This window comes from Callithrix jacchus, chromosome 5 (genome assembly GCF_049354715.1).
Source record: "Callithrix jacchus isolate 240 chromosome 5, calJac240_pri, whole genome shotgun sequence".
Lineage (NCBI taxonomy): Eukaryota > Metazoa > Chordata > Mammalia > Primates > Cebidae > Callithrix > Callithrix jacchus.
The window spans coordinates 104,123,732-104,145,767 of NC_133506.1; the positions used below are offsets into that span (position 1 = coordinate 104,123,732).

The 22,036-nt window shown below is 38.2% G+C and overlaps 1 protein-coding gene across 4 annotated transcripts in view; it reads right to left on the minus strand.

Moving 5' to 3' along the window:
* The window catches only part of TAOK1 (TAO kinase 1), a 168,749-nt gene that overhangs the window by 62,457 nt on the left and 84,256 nt on the right, over window positions 1-22,036 (minus strand). For all 4 annotated transcript variants that reach the window (XM_035303282.3, XM_054257062.2, XM_054257064.2 and 1 more), the window contains 5 exons: window positions 19,031-19,132; window positions 17,304-17,349; window positions 16,669-16,765; window positions 13,903-14,016; window positions 7,176-7,267 (listed from right to left, as the gene is read on the minus strand). In XM_035303282.3, coding sequence (XP_035159173.1) covers window positions 7,176-7,267; window positions 13,903-14,016; window positions 16,669-16,765; window positions 17,304-17,349; window positions 19,031-19,132 — 451 coding nt within the window. The remainder of the gene's footprint in view (window positions 1-7,175; window positions 7,268-13,902; window positions 14,017-16,668; window positions 16,766-17,303; window positions 17,350-19,030; window positions 19,133-22,036) is intronic.

Here is a 22,036-nt window from a genome sequence, read left to right on the forward strand (position 1 = left end):
AGGCCAAGGTGGGTGGATCACCTGAGGTCAGGAGTTCAAGATCAGATGGTTGTAGATGCATGTCATTGCCTCTGAGGCCTCTGTTCTGTTCCAGTGGTCTATATCTCTGTTTTGGTACCAGTACCATGCTGTTTTGATTACTGTAGCCTTGTAGTACAGTTTGAAGTCAGCTTAGGATTGTTCAGCTATGTGAGCTCTCTTTTGGTTCCATATGAAGTTTAAGGTGGTTTTTTTTCCAGTTTTGTGAAGAGGGTCATAGGTAGCTTGATGGGGATAGCATTGAATCTATAAATTACTTTGGGCAGTATGGCCATTTTTAGTTTCTTAAGGTAAAAATTGAAGTCATACACACAAAAAATTGAAGTCATGACTTTGACAAATTGAAGTACAGTCACCCTTCTGAATCTGTGGGTTCTGCATCCACAGACTGAACCAACCAACTGAAATATTTCAACCACAGACAGAAAATGCTTGGGAAAAAATAATAAAAATAACAATACAACAATAAAGATACAAGTTTTTAAGACAACTACTTACATGGCATTTATATTGTATTAGGTATTATAAGTAATCCAGAGATTATTTAAAGTATTTGGGAGGATATGTACAGGTTATATGCAGCAATTACGCCATTTTATATGAGCCTTAAGTATCTGCACATTTTGTTATCTGTTGGGGTTCTGGAACTAGTTCTCTGAAGATACTGAGATATATGGGACTCTTGAATGTCCCTCAGTTTGAGTTTTTCTGACATTTCCTATTATTAGAGTTAGGCTAAACACTTTTGGCAGGAATATCACAGAGGTAATGCTATAATTTGCTTACTGTATCCTATGAGGTGTCACATGACTTTGAGAAGTTCTGTTACTGAGGGCATTCACTTTGATCACTTAAGGCCCATGTCTGCCAGTCTTCTACATGATAAAGTTTTTCTTTTCTCCTTTGTAATTATTAAGCATTTTGTAAGATGGTACTCTGACTCTACATCAATATTCTGCTTCTCATAAAACTTTCAATTTTATTCTTTTATTTATTTATTGTATAGAGTCACAGATTTTTATTTAATAAGTTATAATCTATCATTTATTTCAATGTTCAAATTGTCTCATATTTGAGCAGTAGAAACCTTTTTAAGCTGGCTTGTGTCTTTTGGACACACCCCATTATTCCTTGGTTACTTTCTTGCTTTCTGGTACACTCAGACGTCCTAGCCTCATTTTGTATTTTCCCTAGCCCAGACCCTGGATCAATCATTTCTCCAAAGGGCTGTTGTGCTAGGTGTGCTTACTGCTACTTGGGTGTCACTGCTCTCAGACATGCTCAATGAACAGAGTTGGGAATATATACAGGTATATAATTTATACACCTATGTGTACAAATACATGCTGTAAATATTTTTATTTAAAAACAATAAATCCATTACAATATCTCAAATTCGAATCCAAAACCATAGTGTTTATTCTAGCTTTCTCCTTGCATATTTGTAAAGTCCTTCTCTAACAATGAGAAACCCTGCTCTCATTATCCTTTATATATATATATATATATGTCTGTTTGTGTGTATATAATACATACATACATACATATTTATTTATTTATTTATTTAGAGACAGAGTCTCGCTCTGTTGCCCAGGCTGGAGTGCAGTGGCACAATCTCAGCTCACTGCAACCTGCACCTCCCAGGTTCAAGCAATTCTCCTCAGCCTCCTGAGCTGGGACTACAGGCATGCGCCACCATGCCTGTCCAGTTTTTTTTTTTTTAGTAGATACAGTGTTTCACCATGTTGACCAGGCTGGTGTTGAACTCCTGACCTCAGGTGATCTGCCCGTCTCAGCCTCCCAAAGTGCTGGGATTATAGCATGAGCCACCACACCTGGCTCTCAATATATTTTCCTATTTGATAAATTCCTCCTATGTAACCAACATCCTGTCTTTGTGACCATCTTCTCTCCTCTTAAGATGTCTTCCTTTCCCTGTTCAAATTCTGAATCCCCATTCCATTTCACCCTATAGTGTGAACAACCTCTTGGTCACTAAGTCTTTTAAATGGTATGCCATCAATATATCAAACCAGAACATATCTTTTTAATTTTGTCATTCACTATTAAATCTCTCAATTTTATCAAAGGACATTAAACTTAGCTAAAAATCACAGAAAAGATTCACCGAATTTACAATCTGTTATACTCTCATAAATTCAAATAACTTTTTTTTTTTCTTGAGACACAGTCTCAGTCTGTCACCCAGACCAGAATGCAGTGGTGTGATCTCAGCTCATTGCAAGCTCTAGTTCCCAGGTCCAAGAGATTCTCCTGCCTCAGCCTCCCAAGTAGCTGGGAATACAGGGATACACCACCACACCCAGCTAATTTTTGCAGTTTTAGTATAGATGAGGTTTCACCAAGTTGGCCAGGCTGGTCTAAAACTCCTGACTGCAAGTGATTCACCCGCCTTGGCCTCCCAAAGTGTTGGGATTACAGGCATGAGCCACTGCACCTGGCCAAATATTTTCTATCTCAAATTCTTATAAGCTACTACTAAACTTTTTTATTTTTTTGAGATAAGGTCTCGCCTTGTCACCCAGGCTGGAGTGCACTGGAGTGATCTTAGCTCAATGCAACCTTGACCCCTTTGGCTCAAGTGATCTTCTCACCTCAGCCCCCCAAACAGCTGGGACTACAGGCGCATGCCACCACACCCAACTAATTTTTTTTATTTTTTGTAGAGACAGGGTTTCTCCATGTTGCCCAGGCAGGTCTCCAACTCCCAGGCTCAAGTGATCTTCCCATCTTGGCCTCCTAAAGTGCTGGGATTAGATGCATAAGCCACCACCAAACTTTAAACCAAATTTATTTTAAGTTAGAGATACTGTTCCTCATTATCTTGTACACATTTCTAAAATGTCTTTACCAGTAAATTTAGATTGCTTCTGTAAAATTAATACCTCCAAAACTCAAGAGGAAATTACATGAAACTGAGATAGAAAAAATGAATGGTCTAGAAAGTAAATCTCAGAAGCAATGTCCAATGATAAAATTTCCAGAGAAAGGGTTCAAATTATATATACTTATACAGAAGAGTGATCATCAAAAGGTTAGATAAATGGGTTCAAATGTTACTATTTTCGGCCGGGTGCAGTGGCTCACACCTATAATCCCAGCACTTTGGGAGGCCGAGGCGGGTGGATCATGAGGTCAAGAGATTGAGACCATCCTGGTCAACAAGGTGAAACCCCGTCTCTACTAAAAATACAAAAACTAGCTGGGCATGCTGGTGTGCGCCTGTAGTCACAGTTAGTCAGGAGGCCGAGGCAGGAGAATCGCTTGAACCCAGGAGGCGGAGGTTGGGATGAGCCGAGATCGTGCCATTGCACTCCAGTCTGGGTAACAACAGTGAAACTCCGTCTTAAAAAAAAAGAAGTTACTATTTTCATGTATTCCTCTCAATGGGAAGAAGGACTTTGTGTCCTTTTGTTTTCCGTATTATTTTAATTTAATTAATTTGTTTGTTTAGAAAGGGTCTCACTCTGTCACCCAGGCTGAGGTATAGTTGCATAAACATAGCTCACTGCAGCCTCAAACTCCTGGGCTAAAGGGCATCCTCCCACCTCAGCCTCCCGAGTAGCTGGGACTACAGGTGTGAGGCTACCATGCCCAGCTAATTGTTCTTGGTCTTGGTAGAGATAAGGTCTTGCTGTGCTGCCCAGGATGGTCTCAAATTCCTGGCTTTAAGCAGTCCTTCTGCCTTGGCCTCCCAAAGTGCTAGGATTACAAATGTAAGCCACTGTACCCAGCTGAGAGGAGAACAATGGATAATTTATTTTCTTTCCACTCCTTTTGTATTTCTACAATTTTACATCCTAGACATTTAATTAAAAATGGTAAATTATATTTTTATAAAGATGATTATATAATCATGCAGCTTGAACAACAAAGAATCTTCATCAGATTAATTATAAAGAAACACATAAACCCACTCATAAAAATTATGTATTATAAGATTTCTTGGTATTAAGACATAACCAAGTAATTTCAACCTTTGTGACACTAAAGCATGAAAGAGTCATATCTATTCACAACTACATTTATCAAGACCAATAACAGTATAATTGATGTAAATTTTTTCTCTTACCTATACTGTAAGAACATAGTTTGCTTTAATTTGCTATCCTTAACTCTTCCAAAGTAGAAAAGCATATTATAATAAACATGTGTCCCAAGACTGAATCTAATTTGTATTGAAAATCATACCTCACATCTGTAATCCCAGCACTTTGGGAGGCTGAGGTGGGTGGATCACCAGAGGTCAGTAGTTCGAGACCAGCCTGGCCAACATAGTGAAACCCTGTCTCTACTAAAAATGCAAAAATTAACTGGGCGTGGTGGCTGGCGCCTATAGTTCCAGCTACTCGGGAGGCTGAGGCAGGAGAATAGCTTGAACCTAGGAGGTGGAAACTGCAGTGAGCCAAGATTATGCCACTGCACTCCAGCCTGGGCGACAGAGCGAGTTGTCTCAAAAAAAAAAGAAAGAAAGAAAGAAAGAAAGAAAAGAAAATCATACCTCTAGACCTGTGTTATCTAACAGGGTAGCTTACTAGCCACATGGATCTATTTAAATGCTAATGTATTTAAATGAAATCTTAGAAAATTCAGTTCCTTGGCTGAAAGTCCACAGATACAGAACAACTTCTTTCACTACAGAAAGTTTTCCTGGCCTTTGCTACTTTAGATCTTTCACCTAGAACCATAATCAGGCTTAAAATATAGTGCTACTTTAGATCCTTCCACTAGAACCATAATCAGACTTAGCACTTCAAACTATTCAAAACATTTGTAAGTAAAATGTTTACAGTATTATGAAAGATTGTAAAAGCAAAGATACCAAATAAATGCCTAAAATCCTAAAATATCTTTCAAATATGTCACCCACATAAAATTATTTAAAGGCAGTCACATCTAAAGTTGCTTTATTATAAGTATAAAAACTTCTTTTGTGAAGGAACTCTTTTATGAACTAGAATAAAAAGAAGCTAGAAATAAGAAGTCATTTCACGGAAATTAGAGTTCAGGTAGATTTTGTTCTAGGTGGAACAATGAGCCAACAAGTATCTTCTAATCAAATAAATCTTAAAACGTATCAGTGAAATCTAACAGGTCCATTAATGCAATTTCACTATCACTGAGGGGCACATATATGCACCAGGCAGCATTAAGAATGTAAAAGGACCCCTTGAGCAAGGAGTACATTAACTAGCTTCTCTACATGTACATCTAGGCTTCTTAAGAAATTAATTAGGATCGATAGGTAGGAAAAAGAATCATAGGTAAAAGAATAGAGATTAAAGTTTAAGACATTTAAAGGTACTTTCAAATGGAAGAAATAGTTTTGCAAACTTCAAATTAAGACAAAGAAATCATGAGAATGACATTATGGTAATCTCCAAATCTCTGTTTGTTGATGCTGTTAAACTACAAAACAAACAGGAGGATGTAGAGCTTGAAAGCAGTAGTTAACATAGGAATTCCAACAAAACTGAAAATACTTAAGATTACATTTTAGGAAAAAAACTGGACTGCAAGGTAGTCTGGTTATAAAAGAAATCATAATATTAATCTACTGTGTAATCATAAAGTGAGATTATACCTTTATTTTACCTATTTGTTTTGGATAACTACTGACAAACTCAGGTAGATAACGATTAATCAAAATTACCAATGGATTTTACTTTTATTTATTTATTTATTTATTTGAGACGGAGTTTCGCTCTTGTTACCCAGGCTGGAGTGCAATGGCGAGATCTCGGCTCACCGCAACCTCCGCCTCCTGGGTTTAGGCAATTCTCCTGCCTCAGCCTCCTGAGTAGCTGGGACTACAGGCACGCACCACCGTGCCCAGCTAAGTTTTTGTATTTTTAGTAGAGACGGGGTTTCACTATGTTGACCAGGATGGTCTCAATCTCTTGACCTCGTGATCCACTCGCCTCGGCCTCCCAAAGTGCTGGGATTACAGGCTTGAGCCACCGCGCCCGGCCGGATTTTACTTTTAAAGTATTATTTTCCATCCTTGGTCACTCTTTTTAGAAGGGTTTAGGCAGTGCTGTGGCTCATGCTTAAAATCCCCCCACTGTGGGAGGCCAAGGCAGGAGGATAGCTTGAGCCCAGGAGTTCGAGACCAGCCTGAGCAACATGGCAAAATCCTGTCTCTGCTAAAAATACAAAAATTAGTCTGGCATGGTGGTGTGCGCCTGTAGTCCCGGCAACGTGGGAGGCTGAGGTGGGAGGATTGCTTGATCACAGGAAGCAGAGGTTAGAGTAAGCTGAAATTGCACCACTGCACTCTAGCCTGGGCAACAGAACACAAGACCCTGCCTCAAAAGTAAATAAATAAATAAATAAATAAAGTTTAATGCAATACTTTTAAAAGAAGATAAAAAGGAAGAGACTTTTGGACTGGTAGACTTCCACTGGGAAATCCAGAGCAAGAAGATGGGCAGCATCTTCAATTACAATGAGAGTTTACTGGTTCACATAAGTTATGATGGTCCACTGTTTTTAGCATAATGAGCAACTGAACCAAATATGTGCATAAAATCAAACTGCTACAGGAAATTGAGTCCGATCTTTCACCCTCACTGCAAGACCCTGCTACAGTGATCCATACACCTAACATCATGGCCCCTGTTGAATAAAGTCAGCCTTACCATCTTAAAAAAAAAAAAAACTGTTACACAACAGCATATAGATATGCAGTCTGACATCTCATTTCATCCCTAATTCAAAGTAAAAAAAAAAAAAAGTAATAACTACTCTAGCTAGTTAGGAATGCTTTATAGAGCTTGTATAGATGGTAAATCTGATAATCACAAATATATTCTAGGTGTTTAACAAATACTCATTAACGTCAGACACAGATTCCTCAAATTAAAACCACAGTGGAAAATTATTTTAGATATAATCGAACAGAGCAAATATACCTAACAGAGCAAATATCATATACCTAACCCTAACATATATAAAAATTATCAAATAACCAAAGTGAAAACCTTAATAAATGTATTGCCCACCTTATAAAGTGACATAAAAGATAAAAATCTATAATTTTTATACATCGGTATAGAAATTGAGGTAAAACATTGATCAAAACTTAATCCATAGTAATGAAGAACAATGCTTACCTAGTTCAATACATGTTATTCCAAGAGACCACACGTCTACTTTGCCATCATATTGTCCTTCATCCATGGCTAAAATTACTTCTGGGGCCATCCTAGAACAAAATGTTCACTTAAATTAAAGTTTTTTTTTTTTTAAGTATACTATTCTTTGAGAATGTAATGGTTATTTACATGGAGATCACTGGTTTGACTTCTAGCCAATATATCTCAACATAAGAATTTTTATAATGGGAACTAAGTGTATTACAGGTTCTGAGGTAAATATTTAGCAATGCATATATAGTGTGAGATTTATTCTCACCATCTGTCATTATCATGTAACAGCCACCCCAAAAGAAGGAGGCTCCCAAGGCAGGATTATATTCTGCATCTGCTCAAGTTTGCAGATTATAATACTGATTCATATCCTTTAGGCCAGTGGTTCTCAAATATTTTGGTCTCAGGATATCATTAAAAAAGTCTAATTTTTGGCCAGGCATGGTGGCTCATGCCTGTAATCCCATCATTTTGGGAGGCTGAGGTGGGCGGATCAGAGGTCAAGAGTTTGGGACTAGCCTGACCAACATGGTGAAACCATTTTTGTATTTTTGTATTCTCTACTAACAATACAAAAAATTAGCTGTGTGTGGTGGTGTGCTCCTGTAATCCCAGCTACTCAGGAGGCTGAGGCAGGAGAATCACTTGAACCCGGGAGGCAGAGGTTGCAGTGAGCCGAGATCACACCACTGCACTCTAGCCTGGGTGATAGAGTGAGACTGTCTCAAAAAAAAAAAAAAAAAGTCTAATTTTTGCTTAACAGATTGAATTTTTACTATTGGCAAAAATATTGTCAGTTGTTTTCCTTGAAATTACAAGCTCATGTCATTTATTAAAGAAAATTACCTGCCACAATAACCAAGACTGAATAATCACAGTTTGCGTCTTTCTTTCAAATAAAAATGGTGTTCCATGATAAAAATGGCTCGGGCAGCTTACAACTCAATCACACAATTATCAATCTTATGGGTATCTTATTTGTAAATTAAGCACTAATTCATGTCTTCAACTAGCGTCCTACATTCTTTTTTAAAATTAAAAAAAATTTTTTTTGAGACAGGGTCTCACTCTGTCACCCAGGCTGGAGTATAATGGCTTGATCTCGGCTCACTGCAACCTCTGCCTCCTAGGTTCAAGTGATTCTCCCACCTCAGCCTCTCAAGTAGCTGAGACTACAGGCGTGGGCCAATACGCCTGGTTAATTTTTGTATTTTCTGATAGAGATGGGGCTTCACCATGTTGGCCAGGCTAGTCTCAAACTTCTGACCTCAAGTGATCTGTCCGCCTCAGTCCCCCAAAGTTCTGGGATTACAGGCATACACCACTGCATCTGGCCGAGTCTAACATTCTTGACGGTACTTTACCTTACACTTCATTTGTATTTCATGTTAAACATAGATAGACACTTAAAACAGTTGCTGACTGCTTTAATAAGATTATTACCAAGTACTCCCAGTTTGTATGTGTGTGCGTACGCATGTATGTGTAAGACATATATATGTATCCAGCTCTCGTGTTCTAATCATACTACTATAGAAAAATTAACAAACGTGTAAATAAATTTCTTTCTTTCTTTTTTTTTTTTTTTTTTGAGACAGAGTTTCGCTGTTGTTACCCAGGCTGGACTGCAATGGCGTGATCTTGGTTCACCGCAACCTCCGCCTCCTGGGTTCAGGCAATTCTCCTGCCTCAGCCTCCTGAGTAGCTCGGATTACAGGCACGTGCCACCGTGCCCAGCTAGTTTTTTGTATTTTTAGTAGAGACAGGGTTTCACCATGTTGACCAGGATGGTCTCAGTCTCTTGACCTCATGATCCACCCGCCTCGGCCTCCCAAAGTGCTGGGATTACAGGCATGAGCCACCGCATCTGGCCCAAAGTAAACTTTCAATAGTCAATAACTATTGGTGTTTCATAATTATTCTTTTAAGATGTTGAAGTGTGGGAAATCACTAAGCTAAGTAAAGTTAAAGAAGTGCTTTTTCTGTTTTTCTGCAACAAAACCAAAAACAGACAAATGGAACCTAACTAAGCTAAATGGCTTCTGCACAGCAAAAGAGTCTATCGACGCAGTAAACAGACAACCTACAGAATGGGACAAAGTATCTGAAAACTATGCATCTGACAAAAGACCAATAATCTGAAATCTATAAAGGAGTTAAAAAGTAGACAAAGGGCCAGGTGCAAGGGCTGACAACTGTAATCCCAGAACTCTGGAAGGCTGAGGCAGGTGGATCACAAGGTCAAGAGTTTGAGACCAGCCTGGCCAATATGGTGAAACCTCATCTCTACTAAAAATAAAAAAAATTAGCCAGGTGTGGTGGCACACACCTGTAGTCCCAGCCAGGGACTGAGGCAAAGGAACTTCTTGAACCTGGGAGGCAGAGGTTGCAGTGAGCCAAAATCGTGCCACTGCACTCTAGCCTAGGTGATAGAGTGAGACCCCGTCTCAAAAAAAAAGAAAAAGTGGACAAAGGGCATGAACAAGGTACTTCTCAAAAGAAAAAATACAAGTGGCCAACAGACATGAAAAAATGCTCAGTATCACTAATGGTCAGAGTAAGAGCAAATCAAAACCACAGAGATAGCCACTCATACACTGCTGGTGGGATTGTAAATTAGTTCTGCTCCTATGGAAAGTACTTTGGAGATTTCTCAAATAAGTAAAAATAGAATTACCATTTGACTCAGCAATCCCAATTACTAGGTACATACCCGAAGGAAAATAAATTGTTCTACTGAAAAAATACCCGTACTTATGTTTATCACAGCACTATTCACAAGAGTAAAGACACAAAATCAACCTTAGTGCCCATCAACACTGACTGGATTTAAAAAATGTGGTAAAAGGCTGGGCACCATGGCTCACACCTGTAATCCTAACACTTTGGGAGGCCAAGGCAGGTGGATTGTCTGAGCTCAGGAGTTCAAGAACAGCCTGGGAAATATGGCAAAATCCAATCGCTACAAAAAATACAAAAATTAGCCAGGGTGGTGGTGTGTGCCTGTAGTCCCAGCCACGCAGGAAGCTAAAGTGGGATGATCACTTGAATTCGGGAGGTTGAGGCTGCAGTGAGCTGAGATCGTGCCACTGCACTCCAGCCTGGGTGACAAAGTGAGAACTTTTCTCAAAAAAAGAAAAAGAAAATGTGGTACATATACATCATGGAATCCTACACAGCCATAAAAAAAAGAATGAAATCATGTCCTCTGCAGCAAGATGAATGCAGCTGGAGGCCATTATCCTAAGTGAATTAACACAGAAACAGAAAATCAAATACTGCATGTTCTTGCTTATAAATGGGAGCTAAACACTGCGTATATACATGGACATAAAGACAGGAACAACAGACATGTGGACTCCAAAAGAGAGGCAGGGAGTGGGACAAGGTATGAAGAACTTCCTAGTGGGTACTATGTTCACTATTTGAATAAAGAGTTCAATTGACACTCAAACCTCAGCATCACACAATACATTCACGTAACAAAACTGCATATGTACTGCCCAAATCTAAAATTTTAAATAAATATTTTTCTCTGGTATTTGAAAATAATATGAATGCTATGCCTACTTGTCAAGAATGTTATTCAATTGTTTATCTGATTAACTAGACAGACTTTCTAATAAAGTTACTTCACACTCTTTCAAAAAAAAGTATTTTTTGTATTTTTCACTGAAGAACTTTCCAGGGCCTTTTAATTATCTTTTCTGTGTTAATTTTCTTTTTGAGACAGGTCTCACTCTGTCGCCCAGGCTGGAGTGTAGTGGCATGATCATAGCTCACTGCAGCCACAACCTTTTGAGCTCAAGCAATCTACCTGTCTCAGCCTCCTGACTAGCTAGGACTACAGGTGTGTGCCACCATACCTGGCTAATATTTATTTATTTTTTTTCTTGTCTTTCTATGCTGACCAGGTTGGTAATGAACTCCTGGCTTCAGGGATCCTGCCTCTTTAGCCTCTCACAGTGTTGAATTATGGGTGTGAGGCACCATGCCCAGCCCAGGGTCTTTTAAAATTTTTTATATTTTTATTTTTATTTCTGGAGACACAATCTCACTCCACTGCCCAGTCTGGAGTACAGTGGCATGATCATGACTCACTGCAACCTCGACCTCCTGGGCTCAGGTGATTCTCTCACCTCAGCCTCCCAAATAGCTGGGACTACAAGTGCATGCCACCATGCCTGGCTAATTTTTTATACTTTTTGTAGAAGCAGGGTTTCACCGTGTTGCCCAGACTGATCTCAAACTCCTGAGCTCAAGCAATTCACCTGTCTCAGCCTCTCAAAGTACTGGTATTACAGGCATGAGCCATTGTGCCTGGCTGCCTTTTTAATAGCTAATATTCATCACTAATTTCTAAAAAGGGAAATCATTAAGAACTTTTATTAGCTCAGAACCTCCCCCCCCCTTTTTTTTGTAAAGGAAGAATACTCTATCCAGACTAGGAATCTACACAAGAAATTTCTGGTCATCTAGAGCAGTAGTCTTCAAATTTTTAAAATTCATTTACCTCCCAGAATTGATAAAAACTATGTATCCCTTATACATTTTGGGGTTGATATCTACATTTTATATATTTAATGGCTGCAAAAGATATAATGGATAGGATATACAAATACTGTATATTGTATATATGTTTAAAGATATTTAAAACTTGGAGATGCAGAATTAGTTCACTCAATTAATTAAAAACAATACCTATATTCACAAAGCTATTGTAACAAAAAAAAAAAAGAAAAGAAAAAACACTGCCTTATAACGTAATTAGCAGAGCCAGACTTCATGGTCGTTATCAATTAGACACATATGAATCACTTCCTGTCAGGAAAAGTCCAAGTTCAATTTTCTTGTTTCTTTTTTGAGATGGAGTCTCACTCTGCTACCCAGGCTGAAGTGCACTGGTGCCATCTCGGGTCATTGCAACCTCCGCCTCCCAGGTTCAAGCGATTCTCATACTTCAGCCTCCTGAGTAGCTGGGACTACAGGCATTTGCCATCACACCTACCTAATTTAACATCTGGCTAATTTTTGTGTTTTTAATAGAGATGGGGTTTTACCATGTTGGCCAGGCTGGTCTCAAACTCCTGACCTCAGGTGCCCACCTCAGCCTCCCAAAGTGCTGGGATTACAGGTGTGAGCCACTAAACCCGGCCTTGATTTCAATTTTCACTGCAAAGAAATATGTTAATATGTTCCATGACTACCATCTCAGTTCTATATTCTACACTAGAAAAATAAGAAAGGGGATGAGCATAATGGCTCATGCCTGTAATCCCAGCACTTTGGGAGGCCAAGATGGGCAGATCACTTGAGGTCAGGAGTTCAGGACCAGTCTGGCCAAGAGGGTGAATTCCTGTCTCCACTAAAAATACAAAAATTAGCTGGAGGCAGAGTTTGCAGTGAGCTGAGACCATGCCACTGCACTCCAGCCTGGGTGAAAGAGCAAGACTCTGTCAAAAAAAAAAGGAAGAAGAAAGAGTGGCATGAGGAGTAGTATTAGGGGAGAAAAGAGAAAGAGATAACTGATAACTAAAAGGAAGGGATGACTGGAGAGGCACACGAGTTTGTGCCCCAACCTTTCAATATTTCTCATAGATGGTATATATTCTAAAAATTTCTCTCTTCTGTGCCTCTAAGGCATATATATCTCAGAACAATGCATCACTGTAATATTCAGGATGGGTGAGAAGTCTTTCTTTTATAAAGCAAGAAAAAGGAGCAAGTGGGAAAGAAAGACCTAAGTCACCACTCTCAGCACATATAAAGAGTACATATATGGAAGTTAAAGATCTGAAAAATTATTTCCTTAAAACTTGCTGATAAATACATAATGAATTATTTATAGAAGAAATAAGATGCTGTCTGGGATTTGTTTCAAAATTCTGGGTGGCAAGGGATGAAAAGAGAACATATAGAGCAGAATTGGCTATGTGATAATGTTGCTGGTTTGGGTGACTGGTATTTAAGTATGTAATGACTGGTATCATACTTTAGTCTACTTTTATATATGTTTGACAAAATCAACTACTAGTCTGTAAGTACTCTAAAACTGAAGATCAGTGATACTTAGTAAACATAATCTAAAGAAAGCATACAAATTAGCATTTAGCATGTCTATGTCTGCCCCTACTGAATTTTATTTAATTTTTTTCATTCCCACATCCAACATATAATATAGATAGTAACAGAAAAGCAAATGTGCCCAGGACAAAATGAAAACATAGAGAGATGCGGCTAAGCACAGTGGCTCATGCCTGTAATCCCAGCACCTTAGGAGGCCAAGGCGGGCAGATCATGAGATCGAGACCATTCTGGCCAACATGGTGAAAACCCATCTCTACTGAAAACAGAAAAATCAGGTAGGTGTGGTGTCACATGCCTGTAATCCCAGCTACTCGGGAGGCTGAGGCACGAGAATCGCTTGAACCCAGGAGGTGAAGGTTGCACAGTAAGGCACTGCACTCCAGCCTGGTGACAGGGAGAGACTCAAAAAAAAAAAAAAAAAAAAAAGGAAATATAGGGGGATGCAAGGGCAGCATTCTAAATCTATATTTAAAAGTAAGTATAATGCTTAAGGTAAAATGTTAAAAATAGTATTATAGTTCCAGGAAAAGACATCTGAAAAAAGTACAACCATATATTGCTTATTTCAATTATGAGGATCATTACCAAATAGAACTATTCTTACCAATATGGTGTTCCCACAAAGGAATTGGCAGGTGATGCCATAGAAGCAGATCCAAAGTCAGCAAGTTTCACCTGGCCTGGTTCTGTCAGAAGGATATTTCCTGCTTTGATATCTCTAGGTTTAGGGAATAGAGAAAATTACTTTTCTTTCCCTCATTAGATTATGTTTAAAATGATAAAAAAAAAAAAAAATTCTTAAGACAGAGAAGGAGAAATAAAAATAATTAAATCCTGCGGTAATCTCACAATTGGGATAATGAGAATGAATATTCAAATTAGAAAACAAAAAAACTACAGAATTCAAATAAACATACACTAACAATTTTCTAAAAGAAAAATAGGGCCGGGTGCTGTGGCTCACGCCTGTAATCCCAGCACTTTGGGAGGCCGAGGCGGGTGAGTCACGAGGTCAAGAGATCGAAACCATCCTGGTCAACATGGAGAAACCACGTCTCTACTAAAAATACAAAAAATTAGCTGGGCATGGTGGTGCATGCCTGTAGTCCAGCTACTCAGGAGGCTGAGGCAGGAGAATTGCCTGAACCCAGGAGGCGGAGGTTGCGGTGAGCTGAGATCACGCCATTTCACTCCAGCCTGGGTAACGAGCGAAACTCTGTCTCAAAAAGAAAAGAAAAATAGCAGTAAAAAAAGAAAATTAGTTCATTGTAGTATATAGTTGGCATATTTTACTTTCTGTTTATTCGCAGAAACAATGGTTTTAAAAAATATATTGTAATTAGCAAGCAACCCCTTCATCATATGTAAGATTTCTGCATATCCATACTTAAAGTAAAAACAAAAAAAGAAATATAAAAGAACCTTACTCTCCAAACTTTAAAAAAAAGACTTATTCAAAATAAATAAATAAAGATGTATTCATATCATTTCCAAACTTCAGCATAGTTCTCCTAAATATAAAACAAAACTGAAATATATGGATAATGTAGTATCAATTATCCCAAATTTACTTTCAAACTTACTTTTCTGCAATAGCAAACATACTGTCCATATAAGAAAATCATAGTTATTTATATGTAAGATCGTCTAATTAGCATTATAATATATGCTTAATCTTTCAAAAATTAAAATAGAAATTAAAGTGCTGAATTTCCAAGCCCTTGTTAATTCTTACTATAGTATTTTAGAGCATAACATGAAATGAATCTATTTTTCCTCCATTTGATTTTTTTAAATGAAGAGGTATCTTACACTTGAGAAAACCTTAGGTTGAAATTCTAACTATGGCACTCACTTATTTACTAGCCTGTGGCTATCTCTCAGATCTTCTCCCCATGTAAAAAATTAATAACCCATTAACTCGCAATGACTCTGTTACATAGTTTAATATGTACTGCCTGGTTCATATATATAATCAAAAAATGCTAACTGTCTTCTATTTTTTTTTTTTTGAGACGGAGTTTCGCTCTTGTTACCCAGACTGGTGTGCAATGGCACAATCTCGGCTCACCGCAACCTCCGCCTCCTGGGTTCAAGCAATTCTCCTGCCTCAGCCTCCCGAGTAGCTGGGACTACAGGCGCATGCCACCATGCCCAGCTAATTTTTGTATTTTTAGTAGAGACGGGGTTTCACCTTGTTGACCAGGATGGTCTGGATCTCTTGACCTCGTGATCCACCTGCCTTGGCCTCCCAAAGTGCTGGGATTATAGGCGTGAGCCACCGTGCCTGGCTGCTAACTGTCTTCTAAAACAGCTAGGACCAATATCATTGCCAAAAATACATTATAAAATGTTTTAACTTCAAAGTTACTATTCATTACCAAGGATTATCAAGGATCACTGCTCAAAAGCATAAAGTGTCTTAAGCAGCTTTCATTTTTTCTTTTTCTTTTTTTTTTTTTGAGACAGAGTTTTACTCTGTTGCCCAGGCTGGGGTGCAGTGGCACCATCTTAGCTCACTGCAACCTCCGCCTCCCAGGCTCAAACAATTCTCTTCCCTCAGCTTCATAGCTGGGATCACAGGTGCCCACAACAATGCTCAGCTAATTTTTGTATTTTCAGTGGAGACGGTGTTTCACCATGTTGGCCAGGCTGATCTTGAATTCCTGACCTCAAGTGACCCCTCAAAGTGCTGGGATTACACATGTAAGCCGCCGCACCTGGCCTTAAGCAGCTTTTATTCGTCCATGTCAAGGAATCAATGGAATAAATCTGTCATTATCAGTTACCAAGAAGACAAAAGATCTAGATTTAGTTCTAGCTCTAATCTATTCAGCTTTGCAATCTTTAGGAAATTATAGTCACGAATTGAGACATCAGTGATTTTACCTGTAAAATGAGAAAGACTATATAATTCTCTAATGCCCATTCCAGTTTGCAAATTAAATAATCCTACAACTAAATTTCTACCACAAATCCAGAAAGTACACATATTTTTACAAGGTCCAGCAACACATATAGGTAAAGATAAAAATGATCCTGGCTGGGCGTGGTAGCTCACACCTGTAATCCAAGCACTTTGGAGGCCAAGGCAGGCGAATCACCTGAAGTTGGGAGTTCAAGACCAGCCTGACCAACATGGTGAAACCCCGTCTTTAAAAAAAAAAAAAATTTATTAAAAAAAAATGATCCTAAAGAGATCAAGTATACCACTATGTTCATTTTAAGACATGAACAATCTAAAAAATATGAGCTTATACTATTTTATTTGGCTATAACCAATAAAAACTTTAGGGTTAATAAATTCTAAAGTTGATAATGGCAACAACCTATTTACTTATCAAAATATGATAATTTCCAAAGCACTTACCTATGGATCATTGTATGAGAATGTAAGTAGGCTAATCCCTGGAGAGCACCATGTGTAATTGCTGCTATTTCCACTTCTTGTAATGGCTTTTTGTGAACTTAAAATTTATTTGAAAATAATTAATACACAGAACATTTTTGTTAAAAGAAATACATAACTAATACATAGGGCAATTTTTAAAAACTGATACTGAGCAAGAATAAATTCCCCAAGATGATAAAGATTGCTAAACTTTATAATTTGTATGCAGTTGTGCCAGCTGTTAAAGTACAGTTCATAGCAAATTCTTCTCTTAGCTAACAATATTAAATAATTATTTGGTGATATAAAAACAATAGTAACAGAGTTCTCCCTTTATTCTCACTTTGTTTTGAACAGGAGGCACAGAATGACAGAGAATTCAGAAAAAATACTTGTAAAGACAGAATGAGAAAAATAACTATTTTAAGCTACTATATAACATATAATATTTAATACAGACAACACATACCACATTGAGAATTTGAAAAAGACTAAGCATTCTGCTCTTTCTAAAAAGCTTAACATTATTTGGTATTAGTATCATTTAAATAATGTCTAACTAAATTATCATTTTATTCTATGAATACTTTTTTAAATAATCAAAGGAAACTTACCTTCTAGTAAATCTGAAGCAGATCCTAAACAATATTCCATTACAAGCTACATGAAAAAATTATAAAAGCATTAAAATATATTATTGTAAAGATTCTATTTAAGATAAAATAAGCTCACCCAGGAGATCAAGATAGTTTGAAGTAAAACTCTAGTCCCCATTTACTTTAGAAAATACAGTTATATATTACTCAGAATAACTTATTTTTTTAAATTCTTAATAAAAAAGTCATGTATTCAGTGATTTGTTAAATGCATATATAAAGTCAAACCAATGATACATTAATCTTTTAATAATGCCAATATATAATCACTTCTATAAGCTGTATATTTCATATATAATTGCTAATTAAAATTGTAAAGCAATACATATATTCCATTACTACTAACCTATAGTAACAACATTGCTCATTGTTAGGACACAGAAAACTGTGTTCTCTAGAATTATATGTGTAGTCATCCCTTCACATCTATGGGTTCTAGATTTGTAGATTCAACGAACTATGTGTCAAAAATAATTGAAAAAATAAAAAGTTACAATATAACAATAAAAATAATACAAAAACCAATAAAATATAACAACTATTTACATGGCATTCACATGTGGTATTAAACTAATCTACAGATGATTGAAAAAATAATAGGTGGATGTGCGCAGGTTATGTGCAGATACACTCCATTTTATATAAGCGATATGGTATCCTGGGGGTGGGTGTCCTCAAACCAAATCCCCCATAGATATGAGGAAAAACTATATAAGGCTTAGGTTACAGCTGTTTCTTTGAAAGCAAACACAAAGCACCAGGTATTTTTTTACACAAAGCACCACGTGCCAGGTATTTTTTTTACATAGTAACCAATTTAATCCTCAGAATAACCTTACAAGGTTCTATTAGTATCCTCAGGATGGAGAACCCTGAGGGGCAAAGAAGTTACCTGTCTAATGTCACTGCTTTTTTAATCATAGCCTCAGTTATATAAATCACCACTACCACCACCAAAACAAACTGGATACAAATGCACCAAACACTACAAATCTAAATCTACAGTAAGTATACTCAAATGATACTTAGTTGTGGCTTATTATTCAAAATAAGGGGCCACTCCTGGTAACAAAAGGGCAAAATTAATTTCTACTTCTTATAATAAAGTACAGAGCTGGGCGCGGTGGCTCAGGCCTGTAAACCTAGCACTTTGGGAGGCCAAGGTGGGTGGACCACCTGAGGTCAAGAGTTCAAGACCAGCCTGGCCATCATGGTGAAACCCCATATTTAAAAAAAAATAAATAAAGTGCAACAATTCTTTATCTTTAGTATTATTCAGCCAAGGAATCATAATCCATTCAAATTTCACCAGGATTCACCCAAATTTCACCAAGATCTTTCTAGTTAATTGCATTATAGTACATTTATGTAAAAAAAAAATGCTAACTTTCAACCTCAAGTAACATGATTGTTTTCACAATGTTTGAATGGTACTATTAAAACTGTCAGAGGACACTTTATCATACACACACAAGTCAACAGAATTCTAAAATATCTCTGCAGTAAGACTTGCAAAAGTTCTATTACCTCTTATTGCCTACAAGTTCTAGGAAATAATGCTCGTTTTCTTTCAGTATGAACTAACGTTTCAGGTGTTTTAGGATGCCTTTACACAACCAATCTGAATTAATTCATTATAAACCAAAATCAGCTAAAATTGCAACAAGAGGAGAGCAAATACCAACCCATGCTGTGTGTTCACGTAAATAACAGCCTTTGTATTCTATACTGTTGGGATGTTTTATCCTTTGTAGAAACTTGACTTCCTTAATAATATCCTGCCATTTCTGTGGGGAGAAAAAAGGTAAAGAATTATGAACAGGGCTTTTCCTCAGAAAGTTATGTGAGAATAAAAGTAATTACTAAATTGAGAAGAGTTAAGAAGAACACGCAACTTTTCTTGGTTTTATTTATTTACTGGCAGGGTCTCACTCTTTCACCCAGGCTGGAGTGCAGAGGCATGATCTGAGCTCACTGCAACCTCCATCTCCTGGGCTTAAGTGATCCTCCTACCTCAGTCTCCCAAGTACATGGGTCTACAATCACACACCACCAGGCTTATCTAATTCTTTTTTTTTTGTAGAGATAGGAGGATTTCATTATATAGCTCAGACTGGTCTCAAACTCCTGACCTCAAGCAATTTACCTGCGTTGGTCTCCCAAAATGGGATCTGTAATGTTTAGATAAAATGTCAAAATTTAAAAGTTTAAAAAAATTATATTTATATGGACATATCTTGATTTACGGCACTTTGCTTTGTTGTACTTCACAGATAGTAGAAGTAGTAGTATTTTTTACCAAATTGAAGATTTGCAGCAATCCTGTGTCAAAGCAAGTCTACCAGCAACATTTTCCCAATAACATGTGCTTACTGGATGTATGTGTATCACCTTTTGGTAACTCTCACAACATTTCAAACTTTTTCATCATTATTATTATACCTGTTATGGTGATTTGTGATCAGTAATCTTTGACATTACTATTGTAATTGTTTTGGGGAGCCATGAACTGTGCTCATATAAGATGGTGAATTTAATCAACAAATATGTATTTTGACAGCTCCACGAAACAGCGGTTCCCCCGTCTGTCTTCCCTTTCCTTGGGCCTCCCTAATCTCTGAGACACACTGTTGAAATTAGGCCATTAATGACCCCACAGTGACCCCTAAGTGTTCAAGTGAACAGAATACTCACACATCTATCACTTTAATTCAAAAGTTACAATTGATTAAGCTTAATGAGAAAGGTAAGTCAAAAGCTGAGACAGGTCAAAAGCTGAGATAGGCCAAAAGCTAGGCCTTTTATGCCAAACAGCCAAGCTGTAAATGCAAAGAAAAAGTTATCAAAGAAAATTTAAAGTGCTAGTCCAGTGAATATGTGAATGATAAGAAAGCAAAACAAGTTTATTGTTGATGTGAAGAAAGTTTTAGTGGCCTGGATAGAAAATCAAATCAGCTACAACATTCCTGTAAACCAAAGTGTAATCCAGAGGAAGGCCCTAACTCTCTTTAACTCTAGAAAGTCTGAGAGGGGTGAAGAAGCTGAAGAAGAAAAGCTGGAGGCTAGCAGAGGTTGCTTCGTTAGGTTTTAGGAAAGAAGCCATTTCCATAAATTAAAAGTGCAAGGTAGGCCTGGCATGGTGGCTCACACCTATAATCCCAGTACTTTGGTAGGCCAAGGAGGGCAGATCACTTGAGGTCAGGAAGTTTAAGACCAGCCTGGCCAACATGGTGAAACCCTTTCTCCACTAAGCATACAAAAATTAGCCGGATATGGTGGTGCATTCCCGTATTCCCAGCTACTAGGGAGGCAAAGGCAGGAGAATTGTCTGAACCCAGGAGGGCAGAGGTTGCAGTGAGTCAAGATCCTGCCACTGCACTCCAGGCTGGGCGACAGAAAGAGACTCTGTCAAAAAAAAAAAAAAAAAAGGAAGAAAAGGAAGGAAGGAAAGGAAGGAAGAAGGAAAGGAAAGGAAAGGAGGAAGGAAGGAAGGAAGGAAGGAAGGAAGGAAGGAAGGAAGGAAGGAAGGAAGGAAGGAAGGAAGGAAGGAAAGAGGGAAGGAAGGAAGGAAGGAGGGAAGGAGGGAAGGAGGGAAGGAGGGAGGGAGGGAGGGAGGGAGGGAAGGAGGGAGGGAGGGAGGGAGGGAGGGAAGGAAGGAAGGAAGGAAGGAAGGAAGGAAGGAAGGAAGGAAGGAAAGAAGGAGCAAGTACTGATGTAGAAGCTACATACAAGTTATCCAGGATAACTTGCCAATGCATCATTGAAGGTGGCTACATTATGCAACAGATTTTCTTTTCTTTCTTTCTTTCTTTTATTTGAGAGTCTTACTCTGTCACCCAGGCTGGAGTGTAGTGGCACAATCTCAGCTCACTGCAACTTCTGCCTTCTGGGTTCAAACGTTCCTCCTGCCTCAGCCTCCCTAGTTGCTGGGACTACAGGCATGTGCCAAGACACCTGGTTAATTTTTGTATTTTCAGTAGAGATGGGGTTTCACCATGTTGGTCAGGCTCATCTCGAACTTCTGGCCTCAAGTGATCCAACCACCTCAACCACCTCAGCCATCCAAATTGCTGGGATTACAGGTGTGAGCCACCATGCACATGGCCAACAGATCTTCAGTGTAGATGAAATAGACTTATACCGGAAGAATATACCGTCTAGGACTTCCATGGCTACGGAGCAACTATGAAATGCCTGGTTTCAAAGCTTCAAAGGATGGGCTGACTCTCTTGTTAGGGTCTAATGCAACTTGTGACTTTAAGTTGAAGTCAATGCACATTTACCATTCCAAAAGTCATACCCTACCTGTGGTTGTTCAATGTAATAACAGAGCCTGGATGACAGTACATCTGTTTACGCATGGTTTAGTGAATACTTTAAGACCACTGTTGAGACTTACTGCTCAGAAAAAGATTCCTTTCAAAATATTACTGGTCTTTGCCAGTGCACCTTGCCACCCAAGAACTCTGATAGAGATATAAAAGGAGATTTATGTTGTTTTCATTCCTGCTAACATCCATTCTGCAGCCCATGAATCGAATAATAATTTTGACTTCCAAGCCTTATTATTTAAGAAAGTCTATAGCAGCCAGGTACAGTGGCTCACACCTGTAATCCCAACACTTTGGGAGGCCAAGGCAGGTGGATCACCTGAGGTCAGGAGTTCAAGACCAGCCTGGCCAACATGGCAA